Raw genomic sequence first — 20,612 nt, forward strand, 5'->3', positions numbered from 1 at the left:
GTGTTGTGAACTTGTGATTAATGATTTAAGATATGAGAAAACATTTATCTTCTTCTCCATCTAGAAAATAAAAAACTCCAACTAAAAACTTGTAATTTTTTTTTGAGATTTAGTTGTTTTCATTTTTGAGTTAGTTGATTTGTATGTTGTGATTAGTGATTTAAGTTATAAGAAAACATCTTATTCTCTTATGACAAACACTCTTTTCATTTTTCAATTCTAGATTATTGATAATTGAAAAATAATTGGGTCGATTTCGGCATTGGTTCGACAAACAATTGAACAACAATTGAATTTTTTTCAAATATTCGAATCTTGTGTTAATCAATTGTGTGATTTATCTCGATTTTGATATTGTTATCGTCGATGATATTTTTAAATTTAGAGTAGTAGTCGGATATACATGCAAATACCACTATGCATGTGTACAACACACATGCACACATTATGTATACAATACACATGTAAACACCACTATGCATGTGCATACCAACATACACACACCATTATACATGTGTATAGCATATATGCAAACATCATTATACATGTGTATAACACATATACAAATAATATATATGTAACAAACATGTATGCATACAACAAACATACCAATATATTATGCATGAAGTTGTATGGCCCAAACCAACTCTTAAAATATGGCCCTATATTATAAATTCACATGTCAAAACAAAAATCGGTGCATTTTTGCCAAACGTTATTATTTGTTATCTCCTATTTTTATGAATTTCTTTTTGTTTTATGTAACAAACAAAGATTTTAAACATCTTTTATGTAATATGTGAAATAATATGGAAATAAATTAAAATTTGTATAATTATATTGTTCTTATTAGTAAAATGTGAGGTGTGTTAAACTAAAGTGGACTCTAGTGGTGGGTGGTGGCCCCTGAGCCAAAATAAATTTTTCTCAATAGCCAATATGCATGTGTTCAACAAACATGCAAACATTTTGATTTTAAAATTTTATGTTAGATAAAAGCTTAAATCGTGTGAGAATTTTTCTCAATAGCCACAACATTTTGATTTTGATTTAACTGATAAAAAACTTAAATAAGGGTAATATTGTATTTCAGTAGTGGTCAATCCGGTTTGTCATGAAGCCTTAATTATTTGCGAAACTAAACTAGAAGCGAAATTAAAATGCAATTTTGTCCTACGGGCAGTTTTATGAAGTTAGACAGTCCTTATTTTTTTCTTTCTAGACGGTCTTTAAAAAGAACCCGGCCCATATAACTATCAAGCTTATTGAACAAGATCAAAGACCATTATTACGTCACGATGGGCCCAAAATGTGTTGCCCTTTAGTCATACGGCATCGGGCCGAAAGGGCTGAGAAAAGTTGATCCAAAACGATATTGGTAGATGCCGACGATCAACTGGTAGAGTCTTCAAGTTCTAGCTCAGAGATAGAGATCAACAACAACACGTGCCGAAATTCCACTAGATCTCGAAAGCTGAAGGAGAGAGAGAGAGAGAGAGATGCTGCCCACAGTGTCATCAAAAGGGCGCACGGCCTCAAACGTGCGGTCGAATCCTGTCTTTCCTCAGTATCTCCGAAGAATAGTCAAGGTTCACATATATTCTCCTTAAAAATATTTTGCAAATCTAGGCTTCCTCTCCAAGTTGTACATTTGTTATTATCTGATTCAAATGTCAAACCACAAATTTAGGTTGTCTCATTGCTTACAATTATGTCCACTTGTTAGTCTACTGTGTTAGCAATTAACATTAGAGTGAATGACTGATCACTAATATTATTACATCTCACTCGTTTAAAAAATTCAATATACTTCAAAGAAAAATATTGTGTCATGACGAGTCATTTATCTGCTGTTATCTTGATCTCATGTTACTTTAATATCCGTGTTATTTGTAGTGGCAACAAATGGATATTGAATATACTTTCTGGCAAATGCTTCATCTCTGCACCGCGCCTAAAGTTGTGTACGTATCTATTCTTGCTCACTCCTTTTATTAGTTTCATTCTAATCATTGTAACTGGACTAGTTTTGAGATTCTTTCTACGTCTTGTTTTGGGAAATGATGGTCTTTTGGTTATAGTCATTTATGATGGTTTTCCCAAATATGCGAATGCTAGAGGCTATATATGTTTCGGAAGACCTACTGAATCTTATAATTACTTTGTTTTATTTTCTTTTGCATCTGGAACTGAACTTGGCATGCAGCTATCAGCACACTAAGTACCACAAGCGTAAGTTTGACTTCTTTATGCCAATCCTTTTTACTAGTGCATATTCGAACATATGTTTAACTAAATTTTTGTTTGGGCCGTGTCCCAGCTTATAAACTTGGATTAGAGCCATCTTGTCAATTATGAATGATAACAGTTGTTGTATGCATTTCAAGATAAGACGAGAGAGAAAAAAGTGGGTTAGTTTTTTTACCAATCCTTGTTTATTTTTTGAAGTCACCATTTACTTGCAACTTTATCAACCCTTAGTTTTTTTTCCTTCACTTTCATCACATCATCCTTTTTCGCTTCCACCTAATTTAATTATACTTAATCATATGGTTAGAACAATCAAAATTTGCATAATAATTGTGTGTCTTATTATGAAGTTCTGTCTAAGCTCACATTTTGTTACCGATAAAAAGAAAAGAAAAGAAAACTCTGATTTTGTTTTTTGAACTGGATCAAGTCAATCTACAATAGCATACCATCTGGTGAGGTTCCAATTTTCTTTCTTCATATTTGATTTTTAGTTGCATGTACCTACTGAAAAGGGGGAAGGTTTTTTTTTTTATAGAAGGAAGTGAAATAAGAAAGTTTAATTATTTTGTTGCTAAGCTCTGTTCTTTATTTATTTGTTGGTAACTAAATGTGTGTGGAAACGAGTTCAATCTTCTTTCTTATGTGTTTTCAGAAACAAAGAACCAGTGGGCACGCGATGATCCAGCTTTTGTTGTAATTTGCAGTCTTCTATTGGTAGTTGCAACTTCCGCGTATTGTGCTACGTAAGTTTTTCTCATGTGTTCTTCGTTCTAGAAGTTAATCTCCATTTGACAAAAGAATTACTCAAAGCTGATCCCCATGTGGCTTTCGGAAGAGGCACCATGAAAAGGGGTTTCATAATTTGTACTAATCTTAATGCCTTGCCTGGCCTGCGGAAAAGATTATTATGGGTGGATCTGTGTCTTAGGAATTCAGATGATCTCATCTTATAAGATGATTGTCATTGAAAATTACTGCATACCTTAGAAACCACAGAGAAACACAATATTCTTCTTCCAAGTTTTTCTAAGCAAAGGATACTGAATTCGTGGTTTTACTAAAAGGAAATGATCTGCATGATTGTTTCTACACATTGCTGCATTGTGGATGAAGTTTGCAGTCGTTTCCAGAAATTCTACCCCATTTTCTGAAATATGATGTCTCTTGTTTCCTATCAAGCGGTTACTTTGGGTCTTAATCTAGAATGTTCTATTGTTGTTTCATTTTTCTCATTCAGTGAACATGAATCCTTTCAAGTTGGTAATTAATTCACATGCTTTATACTTAATCTATTTCAGGTATGACCATAGTGTGGCACACGCTATCTTCACAGTTGTTTCTGTATTGGTTTTTCACTTTTTAGTAACTGGAGTGGTTGTGGCTACATGTTGTTGGTAAGCCTTCAGATTTAATTCAATAGATGATTCTTTCGTATGATGCTTTCTCTGTGCCTGATATCGTTCCCAATATTGGGTCCTTTCTGATTTTGGTTGCTAATAACATTAGACTTTCTCATCACTTTTGACTCGTGGAGAGTAGTTTTTGGATTGTGGAGATATTCCTCTGTTTTATGCTACCTTATACTCCTGGCTATATGATATGTTGCTTGTAAAATGGAGCTGTGGAATTTATAATAAGTTTTTGGTTCTTGAACTTACTTCCTGACCTCGCTGTATGTATCCATAGTGCTTCTTGACAATTTCATTAAGAAGCTTCTTCTTTTACATCAATTAATGAATTTATTATGGCATATCATTCGCCTGGCTTCAAATGCATGCATGCTCCATGCTTCGTGGGAGACGATTCTATCAATGATTTGTCTATAATAGTGCTCCATATTGGTAGTAGAAGTTTCATGGATTATCTTCTTTAATGCCTTGCAGGTTTTTGACAAATACATATCTTCGCGAAGAGGTTCCTAGTAGCCATGCAGTTGAGCAACGTGTTGAATGGCAAGTCATTAAAGTCTAATGTTAATATGTTATACATCTGATCTTGTGATAGTTGCAAGGGCTTGTAGTTTTCTTCTAAATTGAATATGAACTTTGTGGTTCCATGTTTAGCTATGGTAACGTTGTATTGTGACCATGTAATACATCTGATCACTGCATTTTAACTGTTATGTTCAAGTGCTCATAAGAAATAGGCACCCTGGGCAGACTTGGTATCTATGATGCATGGATACTCCTAAAATGTCATTGCACTGGTATTGGTCGGGTACGATAGCGATACCGATACAAGTACCAGATATTTCTAGAATATTTGTACCTCACCCAAAAAAAAAAAAGAACCCCAATAAATTTTGAGAGAGAGAGGCTGGCGGAGGAGATTTAGCAAAATTCTTTCATTTGAATGACCAAAATTTTGAATCTCTCTTCTTTCTCGAAAGAGATTGAACTTCTCTAAATGGATTCCAGTTGGAATCCTTGAAATAGACCTGATCCGATAGTTTTGCTCCATTGAAAATGTAAATTGTTTCTTGAGGCTTCAAGCTGTATTGACTTTGGCACGTGTTATAATAGTTTCTCACATGTTCCTGACTTACTTTACTCAAAGAACTACTAAGAATTTTTTTAGAATACATATATTTTAGAATATTCCTAATAATTAGCCGTACCTGTATCCTAATATTTCAGAAAATCCGTATCGGTACCCGTACCCGTATCCGTGCATCATAGCTTGGTATTAGTGATTATCATTTCATGAATTCCAAAGGGAGACAGTGGAAGTCAATGTTTTGACCCTTGACTTAATTGAGGGATTATATTTCTTTGTATTATGCACAAGTAACTCTGTATCCATTTGATGCCTTGTCCTCGTGTAAGTACGAAGCCATCCGCACCAGATTCTTATCTCACATTAAATATTAAAAAAAAAACTGTTTATAATTATATGTTTCTGTTTTTTATGCTCATATGATTTGTTCTGAAGTGTTCATTTATGTCCCTCTCCCTCCCCACTTTCCTTTTTATTTGTTTTTGTACTCTTTTTGCTATATTGAAAACATGATTACTGATGTCGTTGTGCTAGAAATTGATTGCATGTGCTAACCGTGGGTCTCCTTTCCCTCCTTGAAGGCTTTATGCATTTGATGTACACTGCAACTCTTTCTTCCCAATGTTTGTTGCGCTTTATGGTAATTTCTGTCTTCTCCTGTCACTACATTCTATTGTTAAAGAGAGGATGTACTGATTATTATTATTATTTTGCTCTGTACTGATTATTTTATTTTGTACCAGTAATTCATTACTTTCTATCACCCCTCTTGGTGGCACACGGTTTCATCCCAGTTCTGCTATCAAATTTGCTTTTCATGGCGGCCATTTCCTACTACCACTACCTCAACTTTCTAGGATATGATGGTAAGTTTGTTAGTTTTCCAAAAAACATTATTATATGAACCATTTCTAGGAATGGGTGTACTGTCAAAAATTGAGTGGTCAAAGGTCAGGTATCTAGGTGTACAAGTGTGACAAGGGATATGGTATGGCAATAGTAAAAAAAGGGTGTGGCAAGGATATTTTGGTTAACACAATGGTGCTATAATTTATCTTACTTGAGTTGTGCATTTGTCCTTTTTTTGAGGTCACTGTTAGTTGAGAAATAATGCACTATAAGGGTTTGTTGGTGTGGTAATGTAACTATCTGATTGTGTTGGTTAAATGACTGCAGTGCTTCCCTTTTTGGAAAAGACCACCTTCTTCTTGTATCCCATTGGAGTGGTCATCATTCTTTTTCCCATCCGTAAGTATCAACTTCTGCTCCTGAGTTCACTGTTATTTTCTTTGACATGTGACGTTGAAGATTAATTATGGTCTAATGTTTGCAGTGATTCTGATTGGTTTCAACCCCACAAGATACATGATGAGTATTTACTTCAGTTAACTTCTAATATGCTGAGGCTAACACTGCAGAGACCATATAGGATTGAGCTGTAACATTCTATGGAAACATCATTTTGAAACTTGAAAGGAAAGAAATGAAAATCTTTGTTGATGTATGGATGTTTCTTTTTTGTAAAGAGCGTAAAGGTTTCTACATCAGATATATTCAGCTTTTGTAGCACTCATTGTTGAGTCGTTGAATTTGAGTAAGATGGAGAGGGGGGATTGGACGTTTTGGGTAATTATATTGTGTGGCTCTGTGGGTCGAAGTGGATGAGCTGAGACGTCAGATGGAATGTGTTTTTGCTCCTCTTGTGAATAACAAAATGTTGGAAGACCGCAAACCGTCTGTTCAAATTGCCCCCTAAAAAAGATTATCTATTGTTATTTTCTCCAGCTGAGAATTATGGTTTGCGAACTCATTGAAGCCATCTGTTCTTTTTTGTCGAAGTTTCTAGAGTTCCAGATAGAACGCAAGTTTGGCTTTACTGCTGTCTCTCTCGATTAGCATACGAACCTCTTGTTTTCACACTCTTGTGAACTTTTCCACACCTTTGATTAAAAAGTTTATAATTAGTAATCATTCAAGTAGCTTTTTGTATTGATCGTAAAACCCAAAGACAGTCACTAGCTAAACTTCATTGGAGAAAATAGTGATCAAGTCAATAAGTCATTCAGTTATGGGGTCTGTTAAAAACTAAAAGGGTTAGCCACCACTTGGGAAATTAGGGTATTCTCTCCAAAATACACACAAAAAAATACACGGTAAATCTAATCTGATTTTGTTAATCTGATTTTGTATTTGTAATGTGATTTTGGAGGGAGACCCTAATTTTCCTAATGGGGAGAAATTAATTACTTTTATATTATTTTAATTTAGAAAACCCAAACTCAAAAATGGTTCTCCTAATGTTTTTATATTAAATTATCAGATATTCCAGGTTGACATGGCGACAGGTTTAAAGATTGAAAAAAAAAGCCCTCACTATCGTAGAGAGATCAGGGCAAATTTTTTCAGTTTTTTTATCAATTCGGCAAGAATTGAAATCATTAATTTGTTAAAAAAAATCAGAAAAGCCATAAATAATTAAAACAAAAAATGTTTTTATATTAAGATTATAACTAGAATTCAAAAAATCATACTAGTATGACTGATGAGGTTTATTTGTGATTGCATCATGTCAAACTAAAATGGTTTCCGAAATTCAGATATTTTGAGCATAAATCAAATTCAAACTTTGCAAAATTATATGTAAAGTCTTGTCAAGTTGGTATTCCTTAGTCGTTACAATATCTTACAAATGTTTGTAATTTAGAAAATAAAATATTAAAATAAATATATAGAAAACTATCAATCATTTAAAAAAAAAATTGCTAAAAAATCGGTAAACACTGAGAATTAGTAGACTTTTACCGTTTTTATGTTAATTCGTTTAGAAATTCTGTAACTAGTAGTCAATTCGGAGACTTTTTTCGTTTTTTTAAAAAATTCGGAGACTTTTGTGACTATGCTCACCATTCTTGCAACTTTTCCTCAATATTAAGAAAGGGTCCTACGGAGCCCATATTGTGTTAGAAAAAAAAAAAAAAACAATTATTACAAATATATCATTAGTTTCAAAAAGTCCAAAAAATAATAATTATTACAAGTGTGTCATTGGTCCCAAAAAGTTGTTTTGTGTTAGGCACCTCCCAAACCAACGTGAATTTTTCATTTTTAGCCATTCTCTTCTCTTCTCTTCCACCATCCTAAATCTTAAACTATGAAAACTATATCCTAACACTAACATTAAACACTAGGGCTGAATATGTACGTGACTAAGGATGAATATGCATGTGTACAGTGGCTGAATGAGAAAATTTGAAAACCCCAAGCTTAAACGACTCGGCTAGGTCGTTCATTGTGCACTAAAAACGATCCAGTTACACCGTGCGATTTGAGTCCAAAACAATGTGGTAGTAATCGTTTTGGAATTTGACTTAGAAAAATCCCCAACGATATGGCTACACCGTTTGGACTAAGGGAGTGTTTGTTTTTCCTACTTATAAGTGTTTGCTACTTATAAGTGCCAAACACTTATAAATGCTACTTATAAGTAGGTCCTAAAATATGTTTGTTTTTTGCTACTTATAAATACTTATAAGTGGTAGGGGTATTTGTTTTTTCAGGCGCTTATAAGTGTCGACATTACAATTTTATCCATATTTTAATAACACATGTATTCTCTTGTCGAAGTTAATGATGATCATATAAGAAATCAATTTAATGGAAGTAGAAATAAATTCATATAGACCATGCATTAAACAATCCACAATAGACATACTGTTTATTATGATAATCAAGAAGTGATATTGGAAAGATATTAACTTCTTCTCATTTGCATCAACTCATTTGCTATTTGGTTAGTTATGTAATTTTATATGCGTCCATGGGTAGTTTTGTAATTTTATGTCTAATCTCCTATTTATAAATTGGCGTAAGTAAAATTTTCTCGTTTACAACTTTCGGCCCTACTTATAAGTTTTTTTGACCGTTGACTACTTATAAGTGGGAAAAAACAAATGGTCCACCACTTATAAGTGCTTATAAGTGGTTTATCACTTATAAGTAGGAAAAACAAACACCTCCTAAGTCTATAACGATATGGCCACACCGTTTGAGATTTGAACTTTGAAAAAAATATAAAGTTATGTTTTTTGGCCTTTTGACCAGTGTGGGCACATTGTTTGGACTAAGTCCCAAACGGTGTGGCCCAGTCGTTTGGGACTTAGTCCAAACAATGTGACCACACCTGTAAATTTTTTTTCTAAGTCCAAATCTCAAACGATATGGCCACATCGTTTTGGACTTAGTCTAAACGGTGTGACCAGACCGTTTGGTTTGCACAACGAATGACCTAATTGGGTCGTTTAAACTTGGGGTTTTTGAATTCAACTTTTTGAGACCAATAACACACTTATAATAATTGTTTTTTTTTTTTTTAACTTTTTTGGACCGATGACACACTTGTAATAATTGTTTTTTTTAGAGTCCATCCAACACAATATGTTCCGTTAGTAACAAATACCTTCAGAAATTGCGTACTCAAACAAAACACATTGGAATTTGGAACCACCGTAATTATGTTCTCCACTCCAAATAAAAATACTATTGTATAAATCAAACTGTAGTACTCTGCTCATAACATGTAATAAAGATCGTTTAACATCAAAATCACGTTTGTAAAAAGTTTACACGAGTTGTGGACAAGCACGCAAATCAGGAATCAAGCTTGCTGCCAGCAACATCCACAACAAATCTATATCTGACATCATTCTTCTCCAACCTCTCCATCTTGACCACTTCAATCTGGGAACTTATCCCTTTCTCTTTGCAGAACTCTAGCATCTCTCCTGTCTCTTCCATACTCCCAACAAAGGTCCCAGATATAGACTTCCTCCCTTCAAAACAAATTAATAAATACGTTTAAAAAGAGACAATATATATATTATATAGGGTTATACAATAGGAAAAGTTTGGCTTTACTGCTGTCTCTCTCGATTAGCATACGAACCTCTTGTTTTCACACTTTTGTGAACTTTTCCACCACACTTTTGATTAAAAAGTTTATAATTAATAATCATTCAAGTAGTTTTTTGTATTAATCGTAAAACCCACAGACAATCACTAGCTAAACTTCATTGGAGAAAATATTGATCAAGTCAATAAGTCATTCAGTTATGGGTCTGTTAAAAACTAAAAGGGTTACCCTACTATATGGAAAATTAGGATCTTCTCCTCAAAATGCACACGAAAAAAATAAACGGTCAATCTAATCTGATTTTTATTTATTTTATTTTTTGTTTTTTATTTTGAGGGAAGACCCATGGGGGGAGATAATACCAGTTATCACCCAAACTAAAATGGTTCTCTGAAATTCAGATATTCCAGGTTGACATGGCCCAGTGAAACCCCTCACCATGGTAGTCCCAAAGTTGGTATCAATTCAGCAAGAATGAATAATTCGTTAAAAAAATCGGAAAAACCATAAATAATTAAAACAAAAAATAGTATAGCAGTGTGTGATTGTACCATAGTTTGGAATTTCAGAATTTTTGGAATTCCGACAAATCTAAAAACTGAAATTTATTAAATTTCAACCCCTATTACATTCACAATTTCAGATGATTTCGGAATTTTGGATATTTTGACTCTATATTTGAGGGTTTAGTTTTCGGAGGGTCAGATGATTTCGGAATTTTGGATAGTTCGGAATCACGAACTATGGATTGTACATCATGTCATGGTTATTTTGAGCATAAATCAAATTCAAAATTTGCAAAATTATATGTAAAATCTTGTCAAGTTGGTATTCCTTAGTCCTTACAATATCCTACAAATATTTACAATTTAAAAATAAAATATTAAAATAAATATATAGAAAACTATCAATCATTATAAAAAATGGGAAAAATCGCTAAACACTGAGAATTAGTAGACTTTTACCATTTATGTTTATTCGTTTAGAAATTCGGTTACCAGTCAATTTTAGAGATTTTTTTCGTCTTTTTTTTTTTTTTTAAAAAATCGGAGACTTTTGTGACTATGCTCACCATTATTCATAGAACTTTTCCTCAATATTAAGAAATTGCGCACTCAAACAAAAGCACATTGGAACCACCATAATTATGTTCTCCACTCCAAATAAAAAACAATTGTATAAATCAAACTGTAGTACTCTGCTCATAACATGTAATAAAAGATCGTTTAACATCAAAATCACGTTTGTAAAAAGTTTACATGAGTTGTGGACAAGCACGCAAATCAGGAATCAAGCTTGCTACCAGCAACATCCACAACAAATCTATATCTGACATCATTCTTCTCCAACCTCTCCAAGGCTTTGTTGATGTAATCCATCTTGACCACTTCAATCTGGGAACTTATCCCTTTCTCTTTGCAGAACTCTAGCATCTCTCCTATCTCTTCCATACTCCCAACAAAGGTCCCAGATATAGACTTCCTCCCTTCAAAACAAATTAATAAACACGTTTAAAAAGAGACAAGTATATATATTATATAGGGTTAACTAGTAGAGTCTCCACCCCACCCCGATCCTAATTTGCTCATCTATTGGTTAGCCCTAATATATATTAAAACATGTTTATCTTATCTTATTCAGCATGCATATGAGCATATCCATGTGTGAAGTTGAAGTTGTTGGAGAATGGTGTTTGTAGACTTGTAGGCACACCAACTCTTAGAAGTTAGTACTACTGTAAGCTACACACCACTTTGATGTGACGACAAAATAACATAAGATATAGCTGATTGAAAATACTTGAGGAGGCAAATTTTATTTTGGAAAAACTTGAGAAATTACCAAGCATTATCAAGGGAGAGACAAATTTGAGAGGTTCTGCAATGACACCCATGATGATCAATCTACCATCCACTTTTAACAAAGAAAGATAGGGCTCAAGTGGGTGGCCCACAGGTACTGTATCCAATATGTAATCAAGGCTATCCATGGCTTGTAGCATTTGCTTTGAATCTGTGCTTACAAGATAAGCATCAGCACCCAAATCGTCCATAGCTTCCACTTTCTTTTTCTCAGATGAACTAATCACCGTGACATGATGTCCCATGGCCTTGGCAATTTTCACACCCATGTGCCCAACTCCTCCAAGGCCCAAAATCGCTCCTTTAAGCCCACTTTGTGTCAAATTATAATGCCTCAACGGGCTGAACACGGTTAACCCGGCACACAAAAGTGGTGCTGCTTGCTCTGCTGGCAAACCTTCAGGTATTTTCACGACAAACCTGTAATGAGAAAGCCAAAAAATAATAATTAAATGATCATGAACTTCGGAGCATGATAATAATATAGTGAATTGAAGATGACTTACTTTTGATCAACGACCATTTCCCCAGCAAACCCACCTTGGGTTGGTTTTCCATCAGTATACACATCATTGTAAGACCAGATCCTCTTGCCACAATATTGTTCAATGTTTGATTTACATGGGTGGCACTGCCTGCAAGATCCAACAAGTGCACCAACTCCAACGCAATCTCCTACTTTGAATTTGGTCACATCTGATCCAACTTCCAAAACCTCTCCAACTACTTCATGCCTAGAATAGAACAAATCCCAAAAATCAAGAAATTGTAGAAGCAAACAGAAAAGAACTAAGACAGAGTGGGTGTAGTAGTGTACGAACCCAGGGACCATAGGGTAGTTAGACATGCCAAGATCATTCTTGATTTGGTGGATGTCAGTGTGGCAGATACCACAGTATGTCACCTTCACGTACACATCTTCTGCGCCTGTGTTTCTGTTCAGTAAAAGTTTAGCGGATAATTAGCTAGTATGAAATTTTGTGCTTTAACGCCTTTAAGTGCTCACACTCTTTGTTTCGTCACAAAAATGATTTTTGACTGTCGCTTATACAAGAACACAACTTCTTGGTGAGTTGGTGTCATATGCAACAAATCATTTGGTGATACTTGAATACTTCTGTGACAATTAATAACATTACCTTAGACCATAAGTGTATGGAGATAGAACACCAGTTGGGTCTCTGGCTGCCCATCCAGTAGTGGTTCTCTCAACATCAAGACTTCCCATTTAATTGTGAGTTAAAGAGAGAAACAGGGGGAGGGTTTTGGTGTGGTGCGGAATAGTCGAATAGAAATGTGAAATGAGTAGTGGAGAACAGAAGAAGGGACGATGAATAAATAGACACATAAAAGGAAGAAAATTAGCACAGAGAGACTTGTCACTTGTCAGCAACAGTATAGGTGGTGGTTGGTGGAGCTGGTACAACGTCATGCTGCCCTCAATAACTCTTTTGGGACTCAATTTCGGGTATCAAAATCCTATTATCTTTCCAAAATTAAAAAAACAAACATAAAAAAATAAATTCATACAAATTAAATGACTAAAACCAAAATAACAAATAAATCAAAAAATTGTCTATATTTCTATAAACAATTCAACCAAAGAAACAAAGAAAAAAAAACATTAACTCTCAAAAAATGATTTTTTGACATAATCATCCAACATCCAAACATTTGTTTAAGTCAATAGATAGATAATCATATGATTTTTTTTTTCTTCGTTCAAAATTAATATAAATTAAAATGATAAAAAATAAAATTATGTAACAAGAAAGTGAATGAGGGGGACTGAGAATGACGAAAGTGAATTTTTTGAGCGCTCAACTATTTTTAGGGTGTTGAGTTTTATTTTTTTTATTTTTCTTTAAGTAAAAATTTTATTGATAATGATAATGAGTTTTACAAATGATTAGGAGGGGTGTGCAACAAGTTGCGCTGCAAGTCTTTTCCCAATGACAAATCCTATCCTCCTAAGTACAAACTCGTTAGAACCAGCTGTCATTAATTATGTTAATGTCCATAACTTTTTGGAACCTCTTAAGGAGCTCAACAGACTGTTGTGCAAAAAAACCAAAAGTGTCGAAATTAAACAGAATGAAACAATGCTGGTTATCCTTACAAACATCCCTTCATACCAATGTTGGTTATCCTTACAAACATCCTCGTGTTTCTCAATCTTCTCTGCCGTTACTCTATTAGCTGTTTCTCCCACCTCAAAAGACTCAATTCCCAAGCCTTACCAACGTAGATGCTCCAGTTACATCAACAGATAATTCCCTTCAGACAAACTATAGATCAATACATCCGCATGCCGAAGTATTGATCTTCTCTTATTTGGATCAGTGAGAAAATTGACAAGAGCCTCCTTCTTCACTTGTACACCCTCCAAAATGCATTTCATAAAATGTCTATGACATGATCATGTCGATATATGAAACCTGAAAAATGTCGACAATGTGCTGCATGGTCCTCGAAAGCATCCAATTTATTCTTTTTGCAATCATGGCATAAATCACCGTCAGAGTACAAAGGAATCATGAGACGGTGCCGGAGAATAGAACGATACTCCATTTGCGACATACGTTGTCCAAGTCCTTCCATCGGAATAGCAAGTAGAAAATATTTTGCGTGTTCCGACTGCAAACATCCCATGATTGCCTTTTGACGAGCAGATAAATCAAACTCTTTCTCGATACCAGCAACAATCTTACCGTAGAACGTTTCTACCAAAACGTTTTGTGGTTTTAAGGGGACGATAACATTCACAGCCAGAGAATTGAAGTCAAAATCGAGTAGGCAGAGACTCAATACACTGCTAGCACCATCAAGAATCTTATCTGAAAGCACTGGACCACAACTCCTAAGAATGTGGTTCTGAAGCTCAGAAATCTAAAATTTCTTTATCTTATTTCTTTTTTTGTTTAATTTGTTTGTGGAAATGTTGGCAAAAATTTTTGTCATTTATTTGTTACTATTTTCGAGTGTTATTTTTGTTATTTAATTGGGTAAGTTGTCATTTAGTAGTTGTTACTATTTTCTCTATTTTAGTTTTTTAATTATTGGAAAGAGAAATATAATTTGGATGTCACTTAAGATATGGAGTCCCTGTTGAGTTATTAAGGGAGTCTAAATAGATTTTTTGATATGTATATATCTCTGTGTTTTTTTTTTCTTTACTTGTCTAATTTCTAACAAATCAAGATACCCATTTGTTCTGGTATAAAATGTATCATTGGGGGATTTGACCATGAACCCATTGATCCTAGTTATAGGGGAGTGATCCATATATAACAGTTTATACAATGCCCTCTATCTTATTCTACAAATTTACTTATAACTTATTTTTTGTGCATGTCATACTCTCACCATTCGAAAATTTCTAAAAATGTCAAAAGAGAGGATTACAAAATTTTATAAGTCAAAATAAACTCTAATTTCAAATCAACTTTTGAAAATGGTAGAAATTTTGAAATAATCTAAAACTTTGTGGATGTGATCCATACAATGGTTTAAATCATAAACACAAAATACCAACCATTAGTTCAACTTGTAAATGGGTGTTGTATAAATTATTGTCTAGAAAGTGATTTAGATGGATTCCCTTTATTATATATATATTGTTTTCGTGTGAATTTTGACTATTTTTCTGTCCAAACATGGCATAATTTTCTTGATTTGGCATCTCAATCAACACTTGGCGTATATTAAAGTATGAGTCCTCTTAAAGTATTAAACACCTTAGTAAGAAGGACACGTGGTATACAGGCAGTGAACTCCACCAACTACTGCTTACGATGTTCGTTTGTGAGTTTGTCCAAATTCTTAACGAAAACGCTAATAATTTTGGTAACTTATGATGCAACTATTTTGTTAGGTTGATTTTAAACGAGCCAATAAGTCCAACTTAGTGGTCTTTTATCTTTACTCTCTTGTTCCTCAAGTTCTTCTTTATTTTTTTGACTCAAGTAATGCTAGTGTGTCATCTCCAAATTAATTTGTATAAACTTTCATGGCTGTTATAGTTTTGAGTTTTGACTTTCAAATTAATTGATCATATGGTAATACACTCATTTGGTAACAAAATCTTAATTGGTAACAGAAAACACTCGGCCCAACACCCTATTTCAGTCTTTTGTGTGCCAAGCAATATGCGGGTTATGCCATTTGGTACATATTTAGATTAATCCAACCGTCTGAACGGTTTATTCTTCGCGAATTCTTTCATGAAAATTCTATGATACTAAAAGTATAGAACACTATATAACCACAAGCATAAGAAGCCAACTCTCATGGGTTTTTCCATTAAGTTCTTACGCTATTCAATAATTTGGCACACTGGGGTATTAAAACATTGTTTCGCAGTATAGTAGACTGATTATGTGGCTGCAGTCACTATCACAAAGTGATCTTGTCCCACCCAATAATAAGGAACAAAAACAAATCAAATTAATCTAACAAATTTATTTAATATCTATATATTAAAACAGAGGTGAGGAACAAAAACAAATCAAATTAATCTAACAAATCTATTTAATATCTATATATTAAAACAGAGGTGAGGAACAAAAACAAATCAAATTAATCTAACAAATCTATTTAATATATCTATATATTAAAACAGATACTTCTAAGAGAGATTTTCTCTCTCTAAGGTGGCACTCTAATATGAGAAATAACTTTTTCTTTCTCCTACATGGCTTTCTACAATGATTTTTACCATGCTACGTAGACTCTTTAAAAAACTTGATTCAATTTCCATTTTTCAAAATAGTGCTTGCACATAGATCTACTTACGATTAATAGATTTTTCTCTATCCTAAGTGACACTCTAATATGAGAGATAGCCTTTTCTCTCTCCTACGTCTTTAGAGAGTTTGATTTAATTTCTACTTTCCAAAAGAGCACTTGCACATGGATCTACTTACGATTAATATAACTCTACCACATGGTTTTCTATTTTAGTACAACTTTTCCAATTTAAGTGCAATTTTAAGTGCAATTCAAATTAGTATATACAATTATTTTCTAAAACATAATTATTTTTAACTAGCTATTATTTCCTCAAAAATATGAAAGAAATTACCCCACAAATTTTGCACATATAAAGAATATATCAATTATTTCCTAAAAAATAGGAAACATGCCCACAAATTATGTATTTTTCTTTAATGTTAGAATTAAAGATCAACACAAGCCATTTAATAAGACGTAAATCTGAAGCTCTCTCTTAAAAATCTTAAAAATAATTGGAAGTTTCAGAGTAACAAAATAATCCAGGGATTACGCCCAAGCACAAAGCCCAATAATAGTTTTGCCCCAAGTCCACCATAAATTTTAATTACGAATTTAAGAAAAACCGGCAGCAATCTTCATTAATAATTTTGATTTTAGGACAAATCTTCATTAATCATTTCGACTCAAGGGCAAATCGGGATTTACATAGGACAATATAAAATTACAAGAAATTGGTCCCAAGACCCATTTTCGGGTGAAAATCACTCTCAAAGCCAGTGTTGAAAATACAAATTGACCGGAAACTAGCAGAACACGGTGATCATGAAAATAACAATGTTAAATATGTCTTGATTTCTATTCTAAACAACATAAATGGACTTCATATTATTATTCCAAAACTATTTATTTGCAGCATAAACTGCGTGTATACAGACATATCACATACGCATTATCTTACCCCCAATGGTATTAGCAATTTAGCTATAGGTAAAAGTACAAAATCTAGGTAAGAGGATGTCATCATAAAATTGTAGGCATTGATACCACCAAAATAAATGTGTATAATGGGACTGGAAATGAAACGCACTCATTAAATTCAAAGTTGTAAAAGAATGATCATTTCATTAAATTAAGCAAGACTTGACACCAAGACATATCTCTGCCCATGTGAATAGATTTTGATCTTTCATGTTGGAATTAAAGAAAAGAGGATCATCATTATTGTTGTGGCCAAGTAATTAACCTCATTGCTAGTTAAGTAATCTTTTGATCGGAACAAAAAATTAAGCAAACGAAGTTGCGCTGCCTAGCGTATGAGTAGAAGACACAAAACGGGACTCAATTAGGGAAATTGTGTGTTTGTTAAAAAATCATGAAAAAAGTCTAGAAACTATGTTCTATACGTGTCTAGGTTCCATTTTAACATAAAATCCATTTGACATAACATCACAAAAACCTTGACTGGAAATGGGGATTTTGCTTGGACTTAACTTCAAAAGGGTTTGGGGAATGGGACATATGGGATAGATTGATGATAGGTGCAATTGAGCATAGAACACACTTGGTCTAAATAAATACCTATTTTGAAGTATTGACAAGTGGCCAGAATACCACTAGGGATGAGATTGACCAACTGTAACTTGGAAAAAGACCATAATTTATTCAAAATCTATAAGAAGAAAATAAAGAAGAAGATAAATTGAGTAGGGAAAATACACAAGGAGACTCTTAATTGTTGAGATGGCCAAAAAATTTCGAATTAAGCTATCAAGTTTAATATTAATTAAGGGGACTAGGGGAGATAAAAAAACTTGAATATTTTGTACTTAGAGCATCTTTAGGTAAAATACTATCCTAGCATCAAACACCAAATTTCCAATAATTTGGTGTTTTTTCATCTTTAGGAGAGATATATGTTGATGAAAACACCAAAAAAACACCAAACCAAACACCAAATCGGCCAAAATTTGGTTCCAGCTTTGGTGTTGTATCAAATCTCTCTCGTGGTTTTGGAAAAACCGCACGGTTTTTTTTAACACCGCATGGGCTTGGGCTAGAATGTGGGCTTCAATCACGCGGTTTTGCGAAAACTGTGGGAGAGATTTGGAAAGAGAAAAAAGAAGAAAGTTTATTTGCGACACATCGCGCGGTTTCTGGAAAACCGTGTGGGCTTGGGCTTTTAAGATGGGATTTAGTGACGTGGTTTTGAGAAAGCCGCGTGGGCTATATGACGCAGTTTATCCAAAACTGCGTCATTTGATGTCGAATATTTGATGTTTCTCCTAAAGTTGGTTGGTGTTTTTTTGGTTTGGTGTTTGGTTTGGTTCAGAAATTTGGTGTTTTATTGGTTTCTCTCCTAAAGATGCTTGTATAACTTATAACTTATAGCTTATAAGTTCTTACTACTATAAGTGCTTGTTACGTACAGTTTGTACCTACATAGATTAATTATGATGTATTAGTTGGGGTGTTCATGTGTGGTACGTGTTAGGAGTTGCTACCAAATGCGTAGTTAAATCCTTTTGTATATTAGAGGGTTTAACTAAAGCATCACATTTTGTGCTTGAATTAGATCGTAAAATTTTTAAATGTAAAATCTATCAAAATGAAGCATTTCCTGTTAGGAAACTCTCGATCTATATGGGAAGTTTAAATCTTATTAACCTTATAATATCTAAAAGATCCCGAGCATATGCCCGGATCCAAAACAAACTTTTCAAGTCAATAATGTTCTGATAAGTATATTTTCAAATGTTATCATCTTTTCAATTTACATTATTCTCTAACCATCTTGAGCGCGAGTTGATAAAGCTAGGTGTTAGAAATTTCAGATGCAAGTAACATCAAATAAGGATTTTTTAATTTTTTTTCTCCTAAATCGATCAGGTAGGTGCTAAGTGCACATACACTTATGTTGGTCATGTAGTTACACCTATAACATGATTGAACTGTAGGAAATTACTCAGAAAACAACCCTTAGAATGTGCAGAAACATTGGCAGTGTATGTGATTTGGATCAGACACAATAAGTTGAAACAAGGTTGTAGTGGAGAATACATAAATGACTATTGAAGAATTATAACCCATGGAGAACGGCAGTTAGCAATATTAGGAAGTACTCGGGACTCGGCAACAGAAACCAAGTCCATTATTCTTTATGGATGAAGCATTAGGTCATAATATGTTATTGACTAAATTTTTACTATATTATGAAGAACCTGAGTCACACCAATTAAAGAAGCACAACGACAAGATTTGTCTATCCTAGAATATATGTGTGTGATCTAAACTAAGGTACACTAAACGTTTTTGTACTACATACTTTTGTTTTTTTCAAATTAATTTGCTAACTAACAGTAGATTTGTCGAATTGAAAGATTGTCATTTAGGTTGACAAGTCATTAGTCTTGAACGAGTTGATAAAGCTAGGTGTTAGAACATCATTCCATATACAAATAGCATCAAATAAGGATTTTTAATTTTTTTTTCTCCTTGATCAAGTAGGTGCTAAGTGTTTACCAAAAAAAAAAGTAGGTGCCAAGTGCACAAAGCCACACACACTTATGTTAATTTGAGTCCAGTTGCATAGCACACTTATGTTGGTCATGTGTAGTTGCACCTATTACATGATCGAGTAGAAGGAAATCCTTAACAAGTGCAGAGAATGTTGGCAGTGTATGTGATTTGGACAGCACACACTAAGTCGAAACAAATTTGCAGTGGAGAATACATAACCAAGTTTGGAGCACATGGAGAACGATAGCTAGCAATATTATGAAGCACTCAGGACTCGGTAACAAATATGTTATAATAGAAGAATGTGTTAAATGAGCGAGAAATATGAGTGTGAGTGTATGGCCAGAGGAATTAATTACTACTTACTATGGAATTCAATGAGTAATAATATGCGTAGGGGATGAGTTTGGTTTGAGGACGACGACTGGGCAGGAAAAAACTTAACATGGTCTTAATCTGAAGGTGTTGTACATCCAAGCTCAATGCCAAAAGTAGAGCTCAAGGCTTTCAATGTCATGTTTGAAATTCATAAACAGAAGATATGCACTAAAACCCCTACGCACAAGTTTGAAACAAAAGACTACTTATAGTGTTGATATCTAAGGAATATTTAGTGTGACAGAAAGAAAAAAAAAAATTGAAAAGAAATTTAGTGGATTGGCACAATATAGGTTATGGGTTATGAGGGACTTTGAGTAGCAAATAAGTAAGGTCATATATCTATCTCTTAATAAGAATTGAAGTAGCAACTTAGTTCTGAAAATAATTTCGATCTGTCAGTGTAATATAATATACATAATGGTGTGGTAGCATATGCAAGGGAGTCACTTAGATCAAATGCA

At 33.7% G+C, this 20,612-nt stretch overlaps 2 protein-coding genes across 3 annotated transcripts; one reads left to right on the plus strand and one right to left on the minus strand.

The window, feature by feature from the left end:
- Positions 1–1,295: 1,295 nt before the first annotated feature.
- LOC147520580 (UNC-50 family protein) lies at positions 1,296–6,481 on the plus strand. Its single transcript, XM_086592133.1, has 10 exons — positions 1,296–1,589; positions 1,897–1,964; positions 2,207–2,232; positions 2,906–2,996; positions 3,552–3,647; positions 4,137–4,205; positions 5,331–5,389; positions 5,493–5,615; positions 5,926–5,997; positions 6,083–6,481. Exons 1-10 carry the CDS (start codon positions 1,500–1,502, stop codon positions 6,136–6,138), a joined length of 750 nt encoding a protein of 249 aa, XP_086448259.1. The 5' UTR covers positions 1,296–1,499; the 3' UTR covers positions 6,139–6,481.
- A 2,794-nt stretch (positions 6,482–9,275) lies between these two features.
- On the minus strand, positions 9,276–12,838 carry LOC147520581 (putative cinnamyl alcohol dehydrogenase 1). Of its 2 annotated transcripts, none has more exons than XM_086592131.1 (5): positions 12,660–12,838; positions 12,342–12,455; positions 12,027–12,254; positions 11,501–11,940; positions 9,276–9,578 (listed from the first exon to the last, which is right to left on the minus strand). In XM_086592131.1, the coding sequence occupies exons 1-5, from the start codon at positions 12,746–12,748 to the stop codon at positions 9,397–9,399; spliced, it is 1,053 nt and encodes a 350-aa protein (XP_086448257.1). In that variant the 5' UTR covers positions 12,749–12,838; the 3' UTR covers positions 9,276–9,396. The 2 variants fall into 2 exon arrangements, with proteins under 2 accessions (XP_086448257.1, XP_086448256.1); XM_086592130.1 differs by lacking the exon at positions 9,276–9,578 and adding an exon at positions 10,824–11,144 and having other exon boundaries at positions 12,660–12,837.
- Positions 12,839–20,612: the final 7,774 nt, after the last annotated feature.

The sequence above is a fragment of the Coptis chinensis genome, chromosome 2 (assembly GCF_015680905.1).
Source record: "Coptis chinensis isolate HL-2020 chromosome 2, ASM1568090v1, whole genome shotgun sequence".
Lineage (NCBI taxonomy): Eukaryota > Viridiplantae > Streptophyta > Magnoliopsida > Ranunculales > Ranunculaceae > Coptis > Coptis chinensis.